The 22,603-nt window shown below is 41.3% G+C and overlaps 1 protein-coding gene across 1 annotated transcript in view; it reads right to left on the bottom strand.

The window, feature by feature from the left end:
* The window catches only part of cacna1ab (calcium channel, voltage-dependent, P/Q type, alpha 1A subunit, b), a 112,229-nt gene that overhangs the window by 67,850 nt on the left and 21,776 nt on the right, over positions 1-22,603 (bottom strand). The window contains 10 exon segments of the mRNA XM_020617855.1: position 1; positions 3-34; positions 305-349; positions 444-559; positions 701-804; positions 2,737-2,927; positions 3,426-3,578; positions 3,869-3,960; positions 14,622-14,761; positions 15,322-15,427. The exon segment at position 1 is cut by the window's left edge and continues 60 nt beyond it. Coding sequence (XP_020473511.1) covers position 1; positions 3-34; positions 305-349; positions 444-559; positions 701-804; positions 2,737-2,927; positions 3,426-3,578; positions 3,869-3,960; positions 14,622-14,761; positions 15,322-15,427 — 980 coding nt within the window.

Raw genomic sequence — 22,603 nt, 5'->3', positions numbered from 1 at the left:
TTTTTGGTTTTGATGGTTGGCCTTCGTCTTGAACCTAACATGAGGGGCCGGGGGAGGTGAGGGGAGGGGGAGAGTGTTTCTGCATCTGTCTCACCCTTCCCACAGAGTCTGTCACTTGCAGGTCTATTGTTCTACCGTAATCTCCACATTTACCTACATTTAACTGAGCATTTCATAAGATGCTTAGCTAAAGGGGCTAAAATGTGAAAATATCTGATGTCTTCTCATGACAAAAGCTGTCACTGTGAACACTCTGCCATCTTTATACACAAACACACAGTAAAAGAAGAGATAGGGTCAGTACCATCAAAGTTCTCTGTGGTGTCTTCTTCAGCCAGAATCACCTCCTCTGTACAAATGCAACAAAATAAGACACTGTCAGGCTTTACTTCCCACGTGTCTATACAGGGGCTTCAGCAGGGTGCGTCAGAGTGTGCGCTGACCTGCTTTGCAGATCCACTCCAGGTATCCGTTGAGCTCTCGCTCAATCTGCTGTTGTCGCCTCAGCTTGAGGAACTCACTCCTGTTCTCCACTCGCTCTCTCTCTTTGGCAAATTCACTGCGGGCACATTTTTCTGTTTTACTTTGCTCATTTCAATAGAACAAAACACAGTGTATAAATCATACAAAACATACAAGAATATATTTTAAAAGGTAAGAAGGGGACATTTTATCCATGTGGAAATGTTTTTGACCATACCCTGAGAGTACACCCAGCACCAGGTTGAGCATGAAGAAGGAGCCGATGATGATGAGGGGAATGTAGTACATCCAGTTCCAGGTACTGCCATCCACATCGTTACTCTGCAAGAGAAAGACAGAAACAGACACACAAATGAAATATCAGAAATGTTGCACTTGTAATGCAACTTTGCTGTTCTTGTGCTCAGATTCTCGACCTCGTTTGTTCCAATACTGTACATACCGACTACGTTTCTCCAACACATCTTCGATGAGGATTAAAACCTTTTTTAAAGATCTAAACAGTCCTCACTAGCACCAACTAGTACTATGCCCATTATTATTCAAATGCAAAAAAACACTCAAGTTAAAGGTTATGCTTACATGGTGTTTAACCAAAACATGTTGAATGTGTTTACCTTCCTCTTCAAACTTTTAAAAAGTTTTTTAATATATATATATTTTAAATCCCGCATTGTTTACATTCATGTTTGCTTGCTAGCGGTCTTGTTTGTTGGTGCATTATTGCCACCAACTGTTAGTGGAAACATACAAAGGCACTGGTAGTGGTCAAAACTTCACAAATGCCTTTAAGAGACACAGATTTTTTTTATTTTTATGCTATATTATGGTAACTCTACAGCTAACTATGTAAAGGCACAACGATGGACCAATAGGTGTTAGAAACTACCTCTACTGTACGTCAGGCTGCCTCAGAAGTGACCCGTTTTCCCACAGAGACGTTGTTTTGGCGTGCAGAAATAACAACACGGAGACACGCCATGTGCTGTGTTATGTTACAGCTACTACTGACATCGATTGCATCGAGGTGTCTGGTGAGCACACTGACAGCAGCAATCCCGGCCGGCTCTGTGTCACCTCTTTATTTCACTAAACAAATCCAGCTGACAATCGGAGAAATCGGGTTAGTGGAGAAAATCGTGTTTCTGGGACCCATGTGACACCTTAATGGAACTATCAGCTGATTATTATCTGCTGCTGGAATGCTGTGAGCATGTGTTAGGTTTTATACTGGCACAGTGCACGCAGCCTGTTCTCTATGAAACAGTCACTGGTTTCCTCCTGACTGTGGAAGTCAGGCTCCATCCATCAGAACAGATGTTAAATATAGAGCGAGATGAACCAGAATAGAAAGCAGAAAAAGAAGGAGGTGGAGAGAGGAGGAGAGTGAGTCCAAAAGCAGGAAAGGAACAGGAAGTCAAACTGAGAATGATAAAGAGAAAGGGAACAGAGAATGACTTTGTGCCAGTGTGTGAATTAAAACACAGCTTTCAGGGGAGTTCACTTTTGTTTCCCACTTTTCTGTGGTCAGACTAAATGATAGATACAACATTTATAAATCACAAGTATGTGAAAACACAAGGAATTTGACCCCCAATGTGCATTATAATAAAAGAACAAATATAAAATAAAAATAGAATTGTAAGCAAAATCAAAAAGACAAAAACAACAATTCTAAGAAGCATTTTATAACTTTTGTAACCCCACTACCAAGATGACTAATAGTGCTCATATGAAAGCCAAAATCTCATTTACAGATATTCTTTATGTCTTTAAAGTGAAGAAATGAAATTCTCTTTAAGGGCCTGGAGCGTAAGGCTTGGATTATGTAAACAGGGCTAATTTTTCATAGGACAAAGCTTAGGGGATAGGACCTACTAGCGTAGCCAAACCTTTCCCCTCCCACACATAAATTTGAGATGCAACATCCACTGACCTTTTTTATTTATTACCTCTCCCTGTTTTTCCTTTGTTTTTCTTTTATTCCCCCTTTACTTGTTCATCGGTACATTAATATGCTCTGTTTGCTCTGGTTATTTTATTTCTTTTTCTCAGTTTCATAGTTGTTCATGACTACATACCAGTTGTGATGACCACTGTGTACATGCCCATTGTGAAACTTAAATGCTGCATGAATAAAATGGGTCTGGGTGGTGTCTGTCATTACATGATGCTGTAAAGTAAACTATGTGATATTCCTAAATTTACACATTTTAAAACCAATGTTTGGCTCAGTTGGCTAGGCTGACTTACATAGTAGAGCATGTCTGTCCATCCTTCCATGGTGATGCACTGGAAGACAGTGAGCACAGCGAACATGATGTTGTCAAACTGGGTGATGCCATAGTTGGGTCCAATCCAGCGGCCTCGGCACACCGTCCCGTTATCACACAACCGGGACGGTAACTCTAAGCCACATGGCCGTGGCTCTGGTACCATCTCTCCTGAGATGGAGAGAAAGAAAGTTCAACCATTACAACAAACGTTATCACTAGATGAGAGCATGAATTCTTAACAATCTGTTCAAGTGGTGTGTAGACAACCTGGCAGCAGACACTTTGACTCATTAAACAAGTGAAACTAGTGACATTAACATGGCTGCATTCCTGGAGGAGTTATTAATGGTAGACTATGTTCTAACGAAGTTTCCCAGTTCATCAAGTCACTTTATATATTAAACATTATAAGCTGACAGTGAGCTACAGTAACAGTGTAACTAATGAAACTAATGATTTAGACACTTTTCCTCATATGACATGTCAAACACACTTATATAAAAGAAGACCTGCCATGTGGACACTGTAACAATACATTTGAAATAAATAAGTCACTAGTAGCCTTAAGGCATTTAAGTTTGACCACATGTGACTTAAACTACCTTATTTTACTGCTGTGTGTTTGTGTAGCAACAAGAGCACATCCTGTCCTTTTTTCTTACTTACCTGTAATTTCATCGTAGCAGGTCTTGTGGAATTTTCCCATGTAGAACTCCAGGCCGATGATGGCGAACATGAGGATGGCCACGAACAACAGCAGGCCAATCTGCAGCAGGGGAATCATTGCCTTCATAATGGACTTGAGCACGACCTGCAGGCCTGGAGGACACAGTGCACAAACAGTCAGAGAAGCAGCATGAAATGGATTCACACTGGTGCACCTCAGTATAAGATGATGGTGGTGGCTGGGAACCAGTGTTGCATCAACAAATCAAGACACGAAGTCACCAAAGTTCACATTTGCCAAGAGTTTTCTGGCTGTAGTAAGTAAATGCACTGATTTGGTAGTTTTTTTTAAAACATAATATCAAGTAATATATGTATGGGAGCAACTGTAGTCACTAAACTGGGCAGTGTGCACAGAAAGAACTAAGAAGCAGAGCACTCACTGGGAATCCCAGACACCAGTTTCAGTGGTCGCAGCACCCTCACGGCTCGTAGCGTCCTCAGGTCAAGCTCGGAGCCCACTGATGACAAAATACTGCAGAGGTGGAGAGAAAACAGAGCACCATTAGTTTGACAAGCACTATCTTTAAAACCATAAAACTCTCTAAAATGTGCTTGTCACACCTTGTGTCACTCAATTTATAGCAGCAACATTATTGTTTACCACACTCCTATAGCACAGGATGCTGAATACAGACAATGTTTAGTCTGGCAGTGCTGTGACGTACCAGCCTGAGAACTAGGACAAGCATTTAGTTGCTGACACAATATAACATGCTACCTGTCAAACATTCTGAATTTCTACACTCCCATTGCAACTGAATCAATCAGTCTGTTAAAGATGGTCAAACGCTCCAGAACGAGCAAGACAGTCCCGCAGGGAAGAGAGCCATTCCTGATCTGAAGCATTAAAAATGACAAAGCAAGATAAAATGGCTACTTAAAGCTTTAAAAACAGCTAAAGGAAGAAGGAAATAAATAGGAAGCAACCCGAAAGAACAGTAGGAAAGGGCTGAAAGTTTGGTATCTCTGCCTCCCTCGCTCCTCTTTCCTGTTCCATCCTCCCTCCACTTCACCCCCGCCCCCACCTCTCTCTCCAGGTTGGTTGCTAATTCCAGTAAGAGGTCATTTATTAACAGACATGGTACAGGCAGCCAAGCCCCTTGTTCCCTCGATGGCTTTTTAACTGCCACGTCTAAAGGCCATACTGCAGACTCGAAAACACTGGACCTCAGCAAAATAAGTCAGACAGGGCACACAGATAGACTATAATGTGGCATGGTCTCTGTGCAAATGAGAGCATACAGCATGTTACGTATCCAAATCTGCATGATCTAGTATGGTGTAGTCTGAACTGGGGTTTGAAAATCCTTTCGCATATGTAATCTAAAACTTGTTGCTGTTTGAATTCCTAATTTTGACTTGAGTTTTCATATTGTTTTATGATTTTTTTTTTTGTTTGTTTTGCTGTTGCTACTTGCTCAAACTGCTACTTTCCCATACCTTCCCATTGGGGCTATTGCAGCTCTGGATTTCACTTTTAGTTCAAGAAATGCATGGAAGAGTTTAGTGGTGTAGTGGTCCTGATATTCTGAAGCTAAATTTAGACTTTTGTCTGCCTCTCTGTCATTATTTTTGTCTCATTTCATGGATATCCCATTTGAAGGCCATTGCAAAGCTCCAATATTCATCCATATAGACGGCAACCATCCACTTCTACCAGACAACCTGAACCTTGAGGATGCAGTCACCCCTGGCAACGGCTGAACTCGCCCACAGTCCACTGAGGTGGCCAGCAGAGGGAGCAGAAACTGTGCTGCCAGTTTTTATTATAATGATAAAGAGGGAGGGGTATGAAGGGATGTTAGAAGAGATGGAAACAGTGGAAAAACAACATGCATGTGTAAGAAGGACAGGTAAGAAGGAAACAAGGAGAGGAACAGAGGAGAAAAAGATGGAAAGAAACAGGGGGTTAATGAGGAAATGAAATGATGTATTGCTATTATTGTGTCGTTATCAGTATTTTATAAACTGATTTTATTATAATCATGACCTCTGCTTTAAACATTCAAGATGTGATTAAAACAAGGACAAAAAGAAAGCATCAAACATAATAAAAGTGACAGCAGCTTTAAATAAACTGTGCTTTGTGACAGATGTGGAAAGAGGTTTCCAAGCAGACAGTTTTAAAAACATCTTAAAGGTGACTGCATGCATTGCAACGTTAACCTTAGCCCAAGAATCAAAATTATATGCCAAGATTATGCAAAATATCTTTTTATCACCGAAAGATGAGCAGAGTTAGAGACAAACTTCACAAAAAGACTCAAATCGGACTCTACAGTAATGTTACTGTATGTGGAATAAGCATTATTTAGCACCACATGATGCTAAAAACAAATCCAGCTTTGCTAATATTAGACAGAATTCTTTTATTGGTCACAATAATTGTTGTTATCCTGTAACTATAATTTAGCGTCTTTGACATTTAAATTGCTTGTTAGCTGTGTTTGCTAGCCAAACACTCACTAGTAGACCTTACACTAGGCAAATACATTAGGTTCAGAGCTCACCATATCACCCTTTATAAAGACAGGAGCTCTGTAATCAGAATCAGAATCAGGTTTATTGGCCAGGTGTGATGGACGCACGAGGAATTTGACTCAGGTAAACATGGGAGATCACAGAGAAATGTGTCCTTATTAGAAAAAGACTAGACACAAAAGTCCCTGGTGAAACACAGACTGGGAGGGAAGAGATGCTACGTCCCTTCAGAGACAGGGAGTGAGAAAAAGAGAGAGCAGATTGAAAGAGAGTGATAGTCCTGTGTGTCAAAAGTGTGTAATTCAACTGCTGAGCAAGGGAGCGAGGCAGATAGACAGAGAGAGTGACAGAGGGACCCGAGAGAGAAAGAAAGGAGAAGGTGTTTGGACAGTGATGACAGAAGCTCTCACTGCTGGGAAACACCTAACAGTCAACCTGTAGAGCACACACGGAGAATTTAAACAGTGCTGTAATATGCACAGTAAACAGTCTGTTTACTTTTTCTGTGCTCCTACTGTTGGTGCATATCACATAAGCACTCATGTGCAATGAGGTGTCAGTTTTTAAAATTTAACCGCCCCTCTTGATTTGACCTTGGACTGAGTTTTATCTCTTGAGTGAATTATACTGGACATTTTACAAAAGCACTAAATCTAAATACTACTATAATAACACCAAATACAAATATTAAGAAATTAAAATAATAAATATAATAAATAGGAAAAAAACTAGTCCACTGTGATCATTATGTTATTGAGGCAAATCTGTGATTGATCGTACCATTTACACTAAAGAGAGTTATCTGAGAAAAATGCAGTTAATTACTATTAATAATTACTATTGTAATTACTGACATGTCCTCTAATCTTTTTCTCTTATTACTGTTTATTACTTGTTTTTAAGGTATGCTTGATTTTGTTGTATAGTAGCCCCATCAAATCCCAAAATGTCCTCCCAGTGCACTAATGATGAACTGTAAACTGCAGTTCAAGAAATAACCAAAAATGACCGTAAAGACCTCAAACACTGACGTATGGGACTTCTGACGACGACTGGTGCCCCTAAAGATAAAGATCTCGGAGTTCACTCGCCACCTTCACTTTTCCTGGTCTCTCCCCATTCGTGGCATTGTCATGGCAACCGGCGATTCCATTCTTTGCCGAGTCTCCACGGTTACCGACCTGCTCTCATTCATAAGCGTTGCCAGGGCAACGCAGCCCCAGCTCATTGATGGAATCTCGGCATTGCTGCAGCAACGGGGATGGGAAGTGGGTCTTCTAACGAGTGGTTTTCAACCCCACCAAACCCCCACACTATCTTTTCCTAACCTGCCCCCTTCAGCTGAATAATGTGAAAACACCCCAGTTAGTGACAAACTGTGCACATACACCAGGCAGTATAGTAAAGGTCTGACATGTTAAAACATAAAAACATAAGGAAACATGTCTTTGAGTTTATGGGGATCTTTAAATAAACTTGTTTAAACTTAATAAGCTCATAATCTCTGTGTCAGAGACCATGTGTGCAATTATGAGTGAGCTCTGTGTAATGCATGCTATCACTGTGTGGTTCCTTTGGCAAAAAGTAGTACAAACGCACACCCACAATGAGCAAAAGACTGGCACCAGGTCCTGCCTGTGACACGTGCATGAGTTGTACACTATGCGCCGTATTTGTGGGTGTGTCTGTATGTGTATGAGTGTATGTGCACATGGTTCATGTACTGTATATATTGTGTAGAAATAGTGTGGGAGTGCCATGTGTCATCACACCGTGTGCTTCTGTCCCCCGAATGTCTCCCACTGAGTCCTCATCGCCCTCACACACCTATATAAGCATTCAAGCACACATGTGATGGACAAAATATTCCAGTGTGACATGGTGCAGTTAGGGAATTTGAACAATATGTTCAAACATAGTGTGAGAAATAAACAAATGACATTGTAGTTGCTGAAAACGAGGAACACAGTTTTCATCCTTACTATTATCATCTTGGGTATTTATACATTTGCAACACAAGTGTCTGACAAATAGAAAACTGTAACTAATCAGCTCACTTAGTGAATCTTCATTGACACATACTGACTTTCGCTCTGTCACTTTCTCGTTCATTTTTATTCTGTAACTGCTAAATTTTTATTAGTCATGAGCTGCTAGAACCTTTCCCAGCATGCATCAAGCACAAATTAGAGAAACACAGGACGAGCATAGATGTAGGCACCTTTGAGAAAAACCATCTACTATATAAGACCATGTTTATTTCTACAGGGGTCGAAGGAGCAGTGGAGAAAACTCAACACCACCTTTGTTAAAGTTGCTCTTTTTTCTTTAGATTAGTTTGAGTGACAGTTACATAGAGAATGTGTAGGCATGACTTTACAATAGACTGTGAATCAAAATTAATACATCAGAAAAGTCTTCCTTTGCAGAATACATGTACATACTGAGTGTTTCTGGTTAAAATTTGAGTGAAGATTGCTCAGGCGTTGCCAGTTTAGGTATAATTGAACATTTCTTTACATTTTATTTTGAAATATCTGCTTTAGATAACTTTGCTAAGCTACACTTGAGTAACATCTGCCTGAACGCTCGTGGCTGTCCCATGCATTGTGTTATAAAGCTGTGCTAGTAAAATACAAACATATCAGAACTGATACCAAAACTGTTACACAAAACACAGGTTGTAAAAAAGAACAAAGCATTTCACAGATATCTTAGAAATGTGGTGCAAATAAAATGGATAAGTTAGCTTTTTCTAGAAGTAGTCGTGTTCAGCAGTAGTTCACTGTCCCCCTATACAGGTCTGTGGGACAACATGGGCAGTAAACCTTTCCCAAGATGAGAAGACAAAATGATTTTACTTAAATCTCTAACATCACCCTACTTTAGGTGGCACTGTTATGTCACTGCTCAGCCCCTGATCTCTACCACAAAGGTGGTACCTCCCGATCACTTTCCCTTATTGGGAGACTCCATTTACAAGGTGCAGAGGGGAGGACAGAAGAGTTGGAAGTAAGTGTGAATGGTTTTCTTTCCTGTTTCCATCCAAACATCTTATCTTTTTCTCCTGTTCTCTTCCCATCTCCTGTTTGCTGAAGCTTTCGCTGGCAGAGGCAGGGTGGTAGCACTCTGATTCTGACCACATACTCCATCCTCATCCCCCCCCCCTTTCCTCTTCCTTTCCCTCACTTCATTTTCTCACTCTCCTATTATTGCTGAGCTCAGCAGAGTGCTAACACTCAGCTGATCTACTCTCTCTGCCTCCACCCACAACCAAACTCCCTTATTTTCCCTTCACTCTTATCTTTCTCCACCTTTCCTTCTCCCTCCTGCTTTCAGTGCCTCTGTCCTATCCTAATTTGATCAGGTGAAGGCAGGAAAGAAGAAACGAAAGTGACCAAAGAGCGATACTCTTGTCTTTCCTTCTCCCTTCTATGTCTTTAGTCCACCCTGCAGTCCTTTAATCACATATATGTTTGATTACCCTTCATTTATAGAGGCAAGGTTTGCTGAGTGTGAATGTTTTTCTGTAAACCTGGCCGACCAGCTGGAGAGGTTTTAAAGTAGGAATGCAGAAATTGTAATTTTTAAAACTATGGAGAGAGATTTTGGTATCACCTAAAGAAATGTTATTGAGGCCACCGACTCTTTTAAATTTTGTGTTGCTGTGTTGATGTTCATCTTTGATCTTCCTGTGTAATTTGGCTCATTACTGCTCTATCCCTCCTCCCTCTATCCTGTCAACACAGGTCTGCTTCCTCTCTCCTTTTTACCCATGTCATTCTCTCCTGAGTCTATAATGTTCCTCCAGTTTTTCCTTCACCTCTCTTCCTCATTATCCCTCTCATTCGCTCTCTGCCGTTTGCCCTCTCTGGCACAGCTGATTGGTCCACCTGGCCTACTTGTCCCTCTGTCTTGTGCCAGAACGATTCTTGGACTGCAGAAGGAAACAGCATCTGGACTTCTGCAGCCATGTTTGTGCACATCTTTCCTCTCAGTGCGTCAACATGCATGCAACATGTCATGCAGCTGAATGTTTGTGTGCACAGTACTGGTTGTATGGTTTTCTGTTTGACAGAGGCTTCCCCAACCTTCATTACTGGGATGTCCACTGATGCACTGATCATTTAAGCACCTGAAATGGATTACGTCTGATGAAATTGCTGATTAGTTTTTGTTTGTTTTAGTACAAAAAAAAGACATTTTAATCTAGTTTTTGTCAGTAAAAATACTAGAACAAAACAACAACATAACATGGCACAGATGAGATACTGCATTTTGTGGACAGGCTCAACTGAGACGAGGCCATGGGCTGTATATAATGTATTCATACAGTATCTATGGACGAAGCCCATTGAGCTCTGGCATCACTACGCTGTATGATGTGTCATCAGAACAGTGTTCTGACCGAAGGCAACAGCAGAATTTGTGGCAGGAAACTAACGCCGCTCTTCAGATGCACAAATGGCTGAAGTAACACTGTTCTTCTAGTTGCTGGTATCAACTTTAAGGGTGTGGCCATCTTGTTTGCATAGAACTTTATTGGAATTGTTAATATTAGTGAGGCTTACTTGAAATAGTGATAACCTGACACTATATTCTGCTTGTACTAAATTTACAAGTTATCAGTAGTGAGATGATCGCTGCTCCGTTCGAAACTGATAAAATCTTAATTGTGTGTATTGATTTCTGTTGAGAGGACAACATAATATGTTTACAACACAAGCAGTATGGCTGCCACAACGGTGTTCTTTCACCTATAAAAGCTATCTGACCCTCTCAAGGAGAAAACCTTGCTACAAGGTTTTTGCTTCAAGGAGTTCAAAGGTCAGTTTCAGGTCGAGAGCAGCAGCACATAAGTTGAATCCCAATTCTGGTCCTCAATCGTCACTCGACCCAGAAGTCGTTCCAGCCCGCCATTTTGAAGGATGTCCCAATGCTGTTATCTGTGCTCTGATGAGCGAGGAGGCTGTCTGGAAGAGCTGTAACTGAGGATATGCCAGTGCATCCTTCACGGAGGTTTGTTACGGATTGACACGCCCCTTTGTTGGAAATCAGTTTGTGATCAGATGCTTCACATGAAGGCTCAAGGGAAGAATGTCTCTTGTCAGTTAAACTGCGTTTTCTCTCAGCTTTTTGTTGCATCTTACATGAGCAGAACTAAGACACAAGGAAAAGAAGCAAGTGAGGGAAACATGGATGTAAATAGGTGAACTGGGATTGACGTATGTCTTGCTAAAGGATACTTCAGCTGGACAGATGCTTGTAAACGCTGTGGGTGTGAAGAACTTGCCTTACTTCACCACTCTACTATTGTGTGTCTGTAGGTGTGTGTTTGTGTCTGTGACTCTATTTCTGTTCACAAGGATGTGTGGGTGTGCCCACAGCACCACAAGCTGAGGCAGGATAGAAACCAAGAAGCCATGAAGTACACACGGTCAGCTATTACTAAAATTACTATCTTTATGCTTGTTTGTACAAGTCTCTCCAAGCCTATAAAATACATTTTGAAATGTCTAGCATCATTTCAACGTGAAGCCTACAGTTTGTGACACTGTACAACAAGCCACACATTGTGCATGTGTGTGACTCTAAACATGAAGTCTATTAAAGCAGTATTTTTCTAATTAAAGAAATAGATATAACATTAAAACAAATCTTAACCCTCCAATAACCTTTGGGTAAAGCGAGAACGTGTCCAAAAATGTTTCTGATCTCAAGCATTTAACCAACACATACACACACACACACAGAGCAGGGAAACACACTAAACAGATGCTGGCTTCTTGTGTTCATACCAAGACCTTGCATTCAATTTAAAATTTTCTACATGCATGTACATGAACACTTTAAAGATGACTATAATTTGCAATATGGTCAATGCATAGTACACTAGCGTGTGCATTCATTTGCAGTATCTAAATACAGAAACACAGTTTGCGTCAGTGTGTATGCAGCACAAGATACCAGCAGAGTGTGTGTTCTATAGGCTGCTGAGTGATTGATCATACGGAGCAGGAAAAGCAGGTTACTGCAGCGCTCACACACACACACACACACACACACACACTTTCCCCTCTCTGAATGTGCTCGTCTCTGCATTTGCTCTTTCTCATTTCTTTCTCTCTATCCCCTCTCCCCTCTTCTTCCATCTCAGTCTCTCCCTTCTGTCCTTCCTCCCATCCTTTCCTCAAACCTTGCTCTATCTCTTTTTCTCAGTGCATCTCTTTCATCTCCACCATTCCTCCTGTCTCCTCATCATTCTTCCCTCCTTGCTGTGGTTTTCCTCTCTGCTCTCCATCCCTCTCACACCTTCTTTTACAGACAAATCTATCTTGATTTCTCTCTGTCTCTCCCTGTCCTCTTATCCACAGCCCAGGGGAATGGAGAGACATGGTCACGTGTCCTCTTCTCCCACCTCCTCCTACCTTTTCCTCCCGCTCTCATGTGGCTGCAGTAGTACAGCTCTACTGTACTGCTGCTCTGGCAAGGGAGGCTCCATTGCATTGAGGGCTCCCTGTCTTTAAGCCTGTCTATTGATCTGTGTAGATATCTTATATCCTACAATCTTTTGAACTCCAACAGAGTAATGAATACACTATTTCTGAAATATTTGGTGTTTTGATGATGGTGGAAAGGGCTAAATCTAACACACTGCTGCTCCATAACCTCCTATAGGCTGGGTTAAAACCTTTAGACTGTGAAGGCCAGAGCAGATGATTCATGTCATTTTGATACCTTTTCTATCTACTGTACGTATGATACTGCATTTTACTGTTGATAGATTGCAACAACAAAAAAAAAGACAAAGCAGACGCACTGCACTCTTATGTGTAGCACTAACAGCACTAAAAGCTCTAACACAGATCAAATGGATACAGAATTGACTCATTCTTACTTTAGACACTGTGAAAAATGACAGCTGTTTCTAGCCTTTGGAGTTGTTTTTTCAAAGTAAGACACATCCCATACATTTACCACCGTTGTCCTGTAACACAATTCTTTCTGTCAAACTATTCCCCAGTGTCAGGAATAACCTGACCTCAGTCTCAACATCCAGAGAGTTTTGTCGTGCATAATATTGTAGACAGACCCCTACCCTCTCTTAGATCTGTTCTGTGATTCTGGACACCCCATGTGCTACAGGGAAGACAAACACGATGAAAACATTGCTACATGCATCTTTAGTGAACACCAGCTGCATGTTCTCCAACACCTATGTGAGACGTTGTGAAGATGAGTGGCGGGATGAAGGGAATGAGATGGTACAAGGGTGGAGCCAACAACCTATTTAGCAGATTTTTAGCTTTACTAGAGCCCACTGACAGGTGTGTGATCAGTGTGTCTCTTGATCAGTACTGAAATATCATGTATTGTTTGTGTCACAGCTGCTGCTGTAATCTGATATAATTGTTTCAGCTTTGGCATTTTTGCATATCATTCTAATAAAGCACATTTAAAATGAACAGAGCAAGACCGAAGGGGGTGAGGGCTCTGCTACCACCCTCTGAGCTATTGCCATAACAACAAACCCGCTCCCCTGTCTCTCGGAGAGTGACATTTCACTTTGCCCTGGTTGCTGCTCCCTGCAGTGCTGCTCTGATCCAGCCCCTGACTGTGTGTGTGTGTGTGTGTGTGTGCGTGTTCATTAAAGGAGGAAAGCAACTGAGGGGGAGTGGCCCTGATCACACAGCAACACCTTGTCAAACCAGACCTCTGCTGTGTCTGTGTGTGTGTTTCAGACCAGAAATCTACAAGAAAAGGCACGCACACACACACACACACACACACACACACACACACACACACACACACACACACAGATTCAGAGTAAAAATTAAATATAAAAACTGAAACCTGCTACATGTAACTTTAAGCTTTTGTAGTGTTGTCAGTGATGTAATAAAACACTGAACTGGATTCAGTGAATACACATTGTGTATGTCTGTGATTATCTTTTGTCCCTAGACAAACAGTATATCTTGTTACCATCTCCACCCATCCCCCCCTCTCCTGCCCAGCAGCCACATTTTGATGACATAACAAACCCACACACACACACACACACACACACACTTCTCCAGCATCACTCTTACCACATGCTTGCACACAAGCTCCAGTTCAGTAGTAGTGAGTAGGTAATACTCGTTATTTTCAGTACAGATTTGTTGTTGCTCTGATGGTGAAACACACACCAGATTAAATAAATGCTTATAAAAACTACTTCTCTATCAGGTTAACAGATTTAGAGAAGCACGGTTGATAAAAGTAATGTTTTTTTTAACTATATGTTGCCTTTATTATCTTATCTTTAATTTTTTTTTTACATAGAGTTGGTGATCCTGGAAAAACCAGCAGGAGGAAGTTTCATTTTGAAATAGACGGCTGAAGAAATCCCACCCTTTCATTTTGACTTCTCCCAAAGCCATTTTCCAAGTATGGATTCACATTAGGCACCATTTGGACAAAAACTAAAACCATGGAAATAAAATGTAGACATAGTAGGAATAACATCACCAACATGCAAATAGAAAGGTTACATTTGCTGTAGGAATAAAATAAAATAAATAAGAACTACAAAAAGTAAAATATTGGGTTGTAACAGAACAAAAATGAGCTGTAAGTTGGTAGGAAACATTACTGGGGACTTACCCAGTGAGCACCACCACAAAGTCCATGACATTCCAGCCGTTCCTCAGGTAGGAGCCCTTGTGTAACGCAAAACCCAGAGCCAGGATCTTTATCCCTGACTCAAAACAGAAGATGGCTATGAAGTAGGGCTCCGTCTCCTCCTGCATGGGTGAGAGCGGGAGAGGAGGGGAGGAAGGAAAAGAAAAAGGTTGAGGAAAGCCAGGAGGTTTGTGTTTTTTTCTAACGAAAGAAATCATCATTATGTATATGAGAATGAAAACTTTGTTTAAAAATTAATAAAAATCAACTGAACTGACTTTAATTCATTTATTTATTTACAATAAACGGAGCGTGTAAAACTTTGGCAAAATGTCTGGTCCCAACCCTAATATATATCATTTTATTGAATTTCAAGCCTGAAAATTTGACTGAAACCTTTACAAACTGTTATCATGATTCTTTGTAGAGTCACAAAAGCCAGTGCTCAGTGTTTTAAAGTTGGTTTTATGGATAGAAGACATTTGCAGTTGTGTAAGACAATGTCACCAAACATACTGTCATTTATTTCAGTGACTGTGTCGTTGTGTGTTTGTGTTCACACACTGTAAACGTGCAGTATGCCTGTGTATTTGTTATTTCTTTGCAAGCCTTTGTGTATATTTCTCTCCGCACACACACATGACTGTGTATACACTGTTTGTTGTGTGTGTGTGTGTGTTACCAGTCGTTCGGAGAGAGGCGTCTTGTCTTCATCAGGAAGATGCTGTTCCAGAGCCAGGACGATGCAGTTTGCGATGATGGTGGTCAGGATCATCCATTCAAATGGAGTGCAGCTGGAGTTAAGGCCAACATCACCAGAAAACACCACACACACACACACACACACACACACACACCTCATGCTGCATGGGTCAATCACACTGCGGAGACAAAGCCACTGAAGACCATCGCCTGTTTTCACCATGTTCTTGTAAACGTCCTTGCATTAGCATGTCCTGACTGTGCAGTGCTGATGTCACCTACACTCCCCTCTTGATTTTTCTCTCCATGGTTGAAGAATGAGCCGAGATAAGAACTGCCTTTTTACGTGCGACTCCTGTGCCTCTTACGCCGCAGTACTCCAGGACTGCACTGTTTATTATTGAACACAAACTACGTACATAACATGCTGTGGCCTGTTAATGCCACCAGAACCCTTTGTCATGACTGGCGCACACACACAGACACAGAACATAGGAACATAACAGTAACCCTAGAACAACACAGTTTCTAACCCTCGGGGCGTGCCAGGGATCCTCCCCATCACCCTACAATACATTTCTTATGCTCCCTAATATCAAACTGTCCAATAAAGGTAAAACCACATGTAAAAAAAATCTACTCCTGGCCTGAGTTTTTAATAAATCGTCTGACATTCTCCATTGGATTCTTTTTTGTTAAAGTTCAAAACACAATAAGAGATGAATGTAAAAATAAGATTTGCAGACACATAGATACATAAAGAATAGAAAATATTTGCTGTAATTCTTTTTGTTGTATGTGTTTTGGTATCTCTTGGTTTCCTACACAGTGCACTGTGACTCACTTGTTTGTTTCAAGGTCTTTGTAAATCCATTTAACTCCACTTGAACTTCAGTTGACTTTGATTTTACACTGTATGCATTGCAAACCCTTGTTGTCCCCTTTAAATGTGTGTCACTGCTGAACATGGCCGTTAATTCCATAGAAATTCCTTATAGACGACCAACAGTGCTTGAGGAAAGACCGGTCGACTACACGAGCACAAAGTGATCAGCAAACAAATGAGCAGCGATGACTGACAGACTGAACACTGTCAGTTTATCACACAGGAGAATAAAATTCTTCCACACGCAGGCCGACTCGCAGAGGTCGCCTGGTGGAGCAGCCAGCCTTTCAGTGCTCCATCCAGTCAAGTGTGTTTGTATGTGCTGTGGTGTGTGTGTGTACGTGAATGTGTGTCCATGCCAGAGTAATGGCTGCTGGAGGGCCTTAGATGACTGGATACATCCAGACAGATCAAGCCTGTGCCTAATTGGCCAGTCATTATCTTGTTAGCCTGTATGCGTGTCCGTGTGTGTGTGTGTGTGTGGTTTGAGTACGTGTCTATTGTCGTGTTTACCAGATGACATTGACACTATGGCCGGAGGACGGCCTCTGTTCGTGTGTGCTGGTTGATGTGAGAGGATCAGACAGGTCGGTCTGAGGAGTACACACTAACAAGACATCGCTGAAGTCGACACACACTGGTTGGCAGGCAAAGCACACAAACCTACTCTGGGAAGAAGATGCATTGGTGGAAATGAACTTGAACGCATCAGAATGTACCAATGTTGGTTCAAAATCTTTACAATTCCAAGGAATTCTGAATCCCTAAATCCCTTTTTATCCAATTCCCTCAGCTTGTAACATGTTGTCTTGGAAGGATGCAGGTGATGTGTCAAAGTTCGGCCTGTTTGTCAGAGCCATGTTCCAAAGACTCAAAAACTCAAGTCACTTCTCATTTTCTTGACACTCATTCAGCTTTTACATGCACGTAACTGTTCACAAATGAGAGACTCAAAATTTGATCTGATTCTAGCCACAGCTGCAGGTATAAGATTTAAACATGAGTCAGACTTGAGTCATAAAATTGTGAACTTGATAATAGTTTCAACTTTTAAAATGGCAAAATCAGCCATTTAAAAAAAAAATTTATTATTAGCCTCATAAATGAAAATCACTGGTTGTCAGCTTTCTAAAAATTGTATTAGCACAATATTAAAATATTTGCCATAAAAGGACAGAAGCATCATACTTTTGACTTTATGAAAGCACAGATCGGGCTGTATATTTCTGTCCGACCCCGAGCAGTTTATACAATGTTTTTCCCCTTATCACTAAAGGAAGCACACATTTGAGCCTGAAGTTTGACCTATGTGCCCAAACCAAACCAAACTCTCGGGTCTCGTCGGGCTCAGTTCAGGTGTCCACACTCCAATGCAGACACATGGCTCGTTAAAACTTATCTTAATGCTGATTTGCACTCAAGGACCTGAGAACTACAATGCATGTACGGTATCGGTCCTGGTATCAGCTAAACCTTTGCTAACTCCTCTCTCCACTCTGTCCTGGCACGAACAGTCCTAGAAACATACGACTACTTTGTTCCAACATTTCTTCTCCATACACAGTAAAGAAAAAGCCACATCATCCTTTCTTTCAACATTTAGGAGGCTTTTGAAATTCATCTTTTCAGCTGAAGACATAAACGCATACATTGGATTGAGGACACAAGATGGGATAAGCTGAATATTTAGTGCTATCAGCTACAGTAAGTACACTTCCAACTGATTTCCTCTTCTTTTATAGCTTTAATGATGAAAAGGTTTGAGACTAAAAATTGAAGTTATGAAAGTCAGTAGGTTCAATCTCCTTTCCTCTGATATGTGGCCGACTCTGTAGCGAGATACACACACGCTGCCACACTCGCTGGGAACACACTGTGGTTGTTACTGCACAACAAATGTGGAACTGTTGGTTGTGCTTTATTTACTATTGTTTTATTTATTTTTAAAGGATTTAAATAATTTTTTAGGCAATCTCACTTTCCACTTCCACCCATGTTTTGTGTCAAATCAGTAACTACAGTATGAACGACTTGCTGGATTTTGTTGCAAATCAATTTACACTGACCTGCAGCCCTGCAGTGTGTGTGTGTGTGATCTGTCTACATGCTAGCCTGCTACAGCATCTATTATTCAGCAGACACACACTCTGCTGGTCTAACAACCTGCTGAAAGCAGGAGGTAACTGTGTGTGTGTGTGTGTGTGTGTGTGTCCCTCTCTCTCGGTTCCTAGAATTTCTTCACGTCTCTGCAGTCTCTCTCTGCATCTGTCCAGAGCTGTCTCCCCGTTTCCTTTCTCCTCCCTTTATGTCTTTGCTCTGTTTTTTTCCTCTTTTTGGTTTTGTTTATCCCTTTTTTCTTATTGACTTTCATTTTTCCTCATTTTTCTATTTCATCTCTTCCTTTTTGCAGGCTTGTGTTTACCCCTTTCTTGCCTTCCTTCTTTCAGCTGAGTGCAAAATGTGAGTCGCCCCGTCTTTCTTCTTGTACACTTCCTCCCTCCGTCGCTCCCTCACCTCCTGTTTCTGTCTCCCATTGCACTCTATTCCTTCTTGTTGAGAAAGAAAGAAAGATTAAGTGAATCAGAGCAATTACAGAGCAGAAATTTTTGGCAACACAATTACTGGTGAACACTGCAAAAATGTGTGTGTGTGTGTTCCTCTCTCAGTAATTAAAATGGCTTTGTGATGGCCACAAACAAGGCCTACCCTGCCAGATACACCGACCTCACACACACACACACACACACACACACACTCTTCTCTCTTTATCTCTTCTTCACACAGCAGGTGGCGGCTCATAGCAAACAATTAAACACACACAGACGCATGAACAAAAGCATGTATGCAAACAGGAGGAAGACATGTAATTACACACACATACATAAGCAAACATTACAATACAATACATTCATATGCACAGGTAATGTGTGTACACACATACATGTACACACACAAACACAGGAAGAAAAGGAAACACCACATCAGCAAAATTTTGTTGCTCCATTGCCTATTATTGTGCATACACACACGCACACACACACACACACACACACACACGCGCACACAGTGATTCTGCCAGGGAGTGTATTAACCTGTTACAGAGAAAAGGAGATGGTTGGTATTTGCACACATGCTCCATTTTCAGATAAAATTTCAAAATGGCTGCAGCAAGTGCAATTGTTTTGTAATTTTGGTGAACTTTCCCTTTAAGCATCATGTCTTTGTCATTGGTAGTGTTAACTTAGTTAAAAATTGTGAGGAAATCTTTTGGATGAGACACTGGAAAGATGAAACTGTTGTTAAACAGTTAATTCTCATTAAATCTTCATACAATATAAATGATTGTGAATGGGTCTACGCAGCTAAATCGAATGTTTATTAAATGCACATCATACCATCTACCGTAGAAGACTGGTTCTGGGCTCAAACAAAGCTGGACAGTAGTCACTTGACTAGTAGCTTGTATTACAGTATATGTCAGAAGATGTATTTAGGTAGAATTTTGTTGTTACATATTTCACACTTCTTTGTTTTACCTTGTTTCATGTCTGGATATATTTCTTAGATCAGTAACATCAGGTCAGACACTGTCTTAGTTTGTGGCTTCTTTTCATTTTTTCTTCTTTTTTAGTAAATATTTGCTTCTTCTCATAGTTTAAGAAAAACAGTATAACCATGGAATTATTTACATTTGTCAAAAAGTTACGAAAATTGTCACTGCCTAAATTTTGCCCCAAATAATCCTGAATGAAACTATTCCTTCACTAGAAGCAGCAGCTGTTTCTGTATGACTAAACTTCTCCTCATTCTGATTAATTTCCATCCTAGTATTGCAGTTCTAGCCTAACACACTGCTGCTGGGTTCATCTGGCAACTCAGTGAGTGCGAGATGTGTGATACCATGTGAAAATGTTATGCCAGCACACACCATCAATACACATCTACCCCTAGACTCTTCAAAACCGCCCTGCACCTTTACAACCTATGCAAGCATCTCAATGTTCCCACCTTAACTTTGCACGTGAGCCTCCGCTGTGCTACAGAATTTTCTCAATGGAGACAAACTGTTAAAAATCCCCCCCGTCACACATTGACCTCCACAAAACCTGCACGCCTGCATCAGTCTAAGCTGTCCTGTGAAAAATGTCCTTGGTACCAACTCACTTGTCTGTGTGTGCTCACCCGAGTGCCTTTGTATTACTCACATTATGGGGACCGATACCTGTTAACACACTCACATTGTGGAGACTCGACCAACTTGGTTTAAGGTTAGGTGTTAGGGAAGTAGTGGTTATGGTTAAGGTTGGGAAGCGTCTACAGGAAATGAATGTAAGTCAATGTAAAGTCCCCACAAGGAATGAAAACACAGCGGGTGTGTTTGTGTGTGTTTTCAGCTGATGAGGCACTTTGGCGTGGCGCTGAGGCTGTGCTTTAGGGGAGCCGAGCCTGATGAGGGGGAGATTTTAAATCACACCAAACGAGGCTTTATCAAATAAATGAAACCGCGTAGCACTCGACTCAGCAAGAGTCACTTCCTTTATGGGAGTGACACAAGCCTTCGGGCGCTCTTTCTCTCCCTGTCCTCCCTCACAAACATGCGGAGGTGAGAAACATCAGGAAGCAGCTACTGTATGTGCACAGTCAAATATCCTCCAAATCTGAAGTCCATTAGGATTTCAAAGCATCTAAAAGCAGTCACTCATTTGCTTTGCTCATGATTTTAAAGCATGAAAAAATGCATCCAGTCAAATGATTCTGCTTGTGCTGAATGCTGGGCAACACCCAGTGCACTACAGCACTCACACACTGGGTTTTTGTGTAGTCCTACATCACAGCTGGGTGTGATCACAAGACGTGTGAAATACAGGGGGTCAGACCCTCAGACTGACAGCTCAGATCCGCCGAAGATCACAAAATGAAATTTCAGGGGGGTCTCAGAAATTATTTTCTATTTATATACACAACACAATTTATGTTCATGTAACTATATACAGGTTAATTGTTTTTAAAATAATAAAATAAAAATAAAGGCCTGTTGTATTTGATGCAGTTTATAGTGTTGTACCAACAGTGAAACTGACCCAAACTGTTAAAGACGAGTGCACCACCCACTTTTTCTCCTCCTACAGCAGCTTTGTCGAGATCAAACTATCTTAAAATACAAAATTAGACACAAACCATGCCATATCCCCGTGGTAGTTGCAAGTATGTCTTTGTGAAACTTGATCATTTGAGGAAATTGTAGTGCACATGGTCGAACTGACAGTGTCACTAATGCCTGTAACATCATGAAATGCCCAGTGGTCAAGTTATAATTCACATACTGATCACACAAGCACAACACACCACACCTGACCACAGCCACCTGTGACTTGGGATTCGGGTGCTAGAGGCCAATGCATAGTTTGGGAGTCTCTCCCAGACAGACAGTGTCATCTGATCTCTGTTACTGCCCCAGTTTTCATACAAGTTAATAGGTGTGGTGTTAGCGAGTCTGTTCAGTGCTGGCCCAAAATAAGTGACCCAAATCTTCTGCAGCTACTTTTGGAGGTAATAATGCCTGCTACATGCCGGGATTAATATGATAATTGTCACACAGCTGTGCCTGAGCCAATGATTAGCCAAACTAAGTGTGACTTCAGAGCTCTGCCTGAATCATGGTGTATCCTGCAGCTTCAGCAACAATCCCATTGTGCCCACATGCTTGGAGTTCCATCTTCACCTTTCCTTTAATTCTCTCCATCTGCCTCTTCCTCCTCTCTGGTCCTCAGTTTGACTGCAGAACAGATTGAACACTCATCTTTCTTTTGCATGATCAAACCTTCACATTGTCCATTCTTCTCTTCTATTCAGCCATCTTGCCTGCTCTCCATCCTATCCTCCACTACCTCCACTTACACTCCCCTCCCTCCCATCCTGCTCCACGCTTCTCCTCCACAAAATGCTATATATAGACATGTGAGTATGTCTTTGTTGCGTCTCTCTCTCTTTCTGTCTCTCTCTCTCTCTCTCTTTCCCGTGACCCCAGCTCTTTTTGATTTGTGGAAGATGCTTGTTTTTGGTCGTTGTAGTTGCTGTTTGCAGAATATCTGCTGGGCCACTTTGCAGGCTGATAATGAGAACTGCATATATTATCTTTTTCTGCACACACACACACACACACACACACACACACACATCCATCACACTCTCCTTTCTCACTGGGCTGAGCCGAGCCATTGTATCCACCATTTCCAAAATGAATGGAAAGCGTACACAAACACATGCCTGCTGACAAAACAGAAAGTCGTACACACACTCGTATGCATGCATAAAAAAAAACAACAAATTATTCACATACAGTAAGACTTGCAGCATCATCAGTGATGCAACTCAA

This window comes from Monopterus albus, unplaced genomic scaffold (genome assembly GCF_001952655.1).
Source record: "Monopterus albus unplaced genomic scaffold, M_albus_1.0 scaffold195.1, whole genome shotgun sequence".
Classification (NCBI taxonomy): domain Eukaryota; kingdom Metazoa; phylum Chordata; class Actinopteri; order Synbranchiformes; family Synbranchidae; genus Monopterus; species Monopterus albus.
Note: the sequence above shows the minus strand (reverse complement) of the source record. Positions and strands in the feature narration are given on the sequence as shown.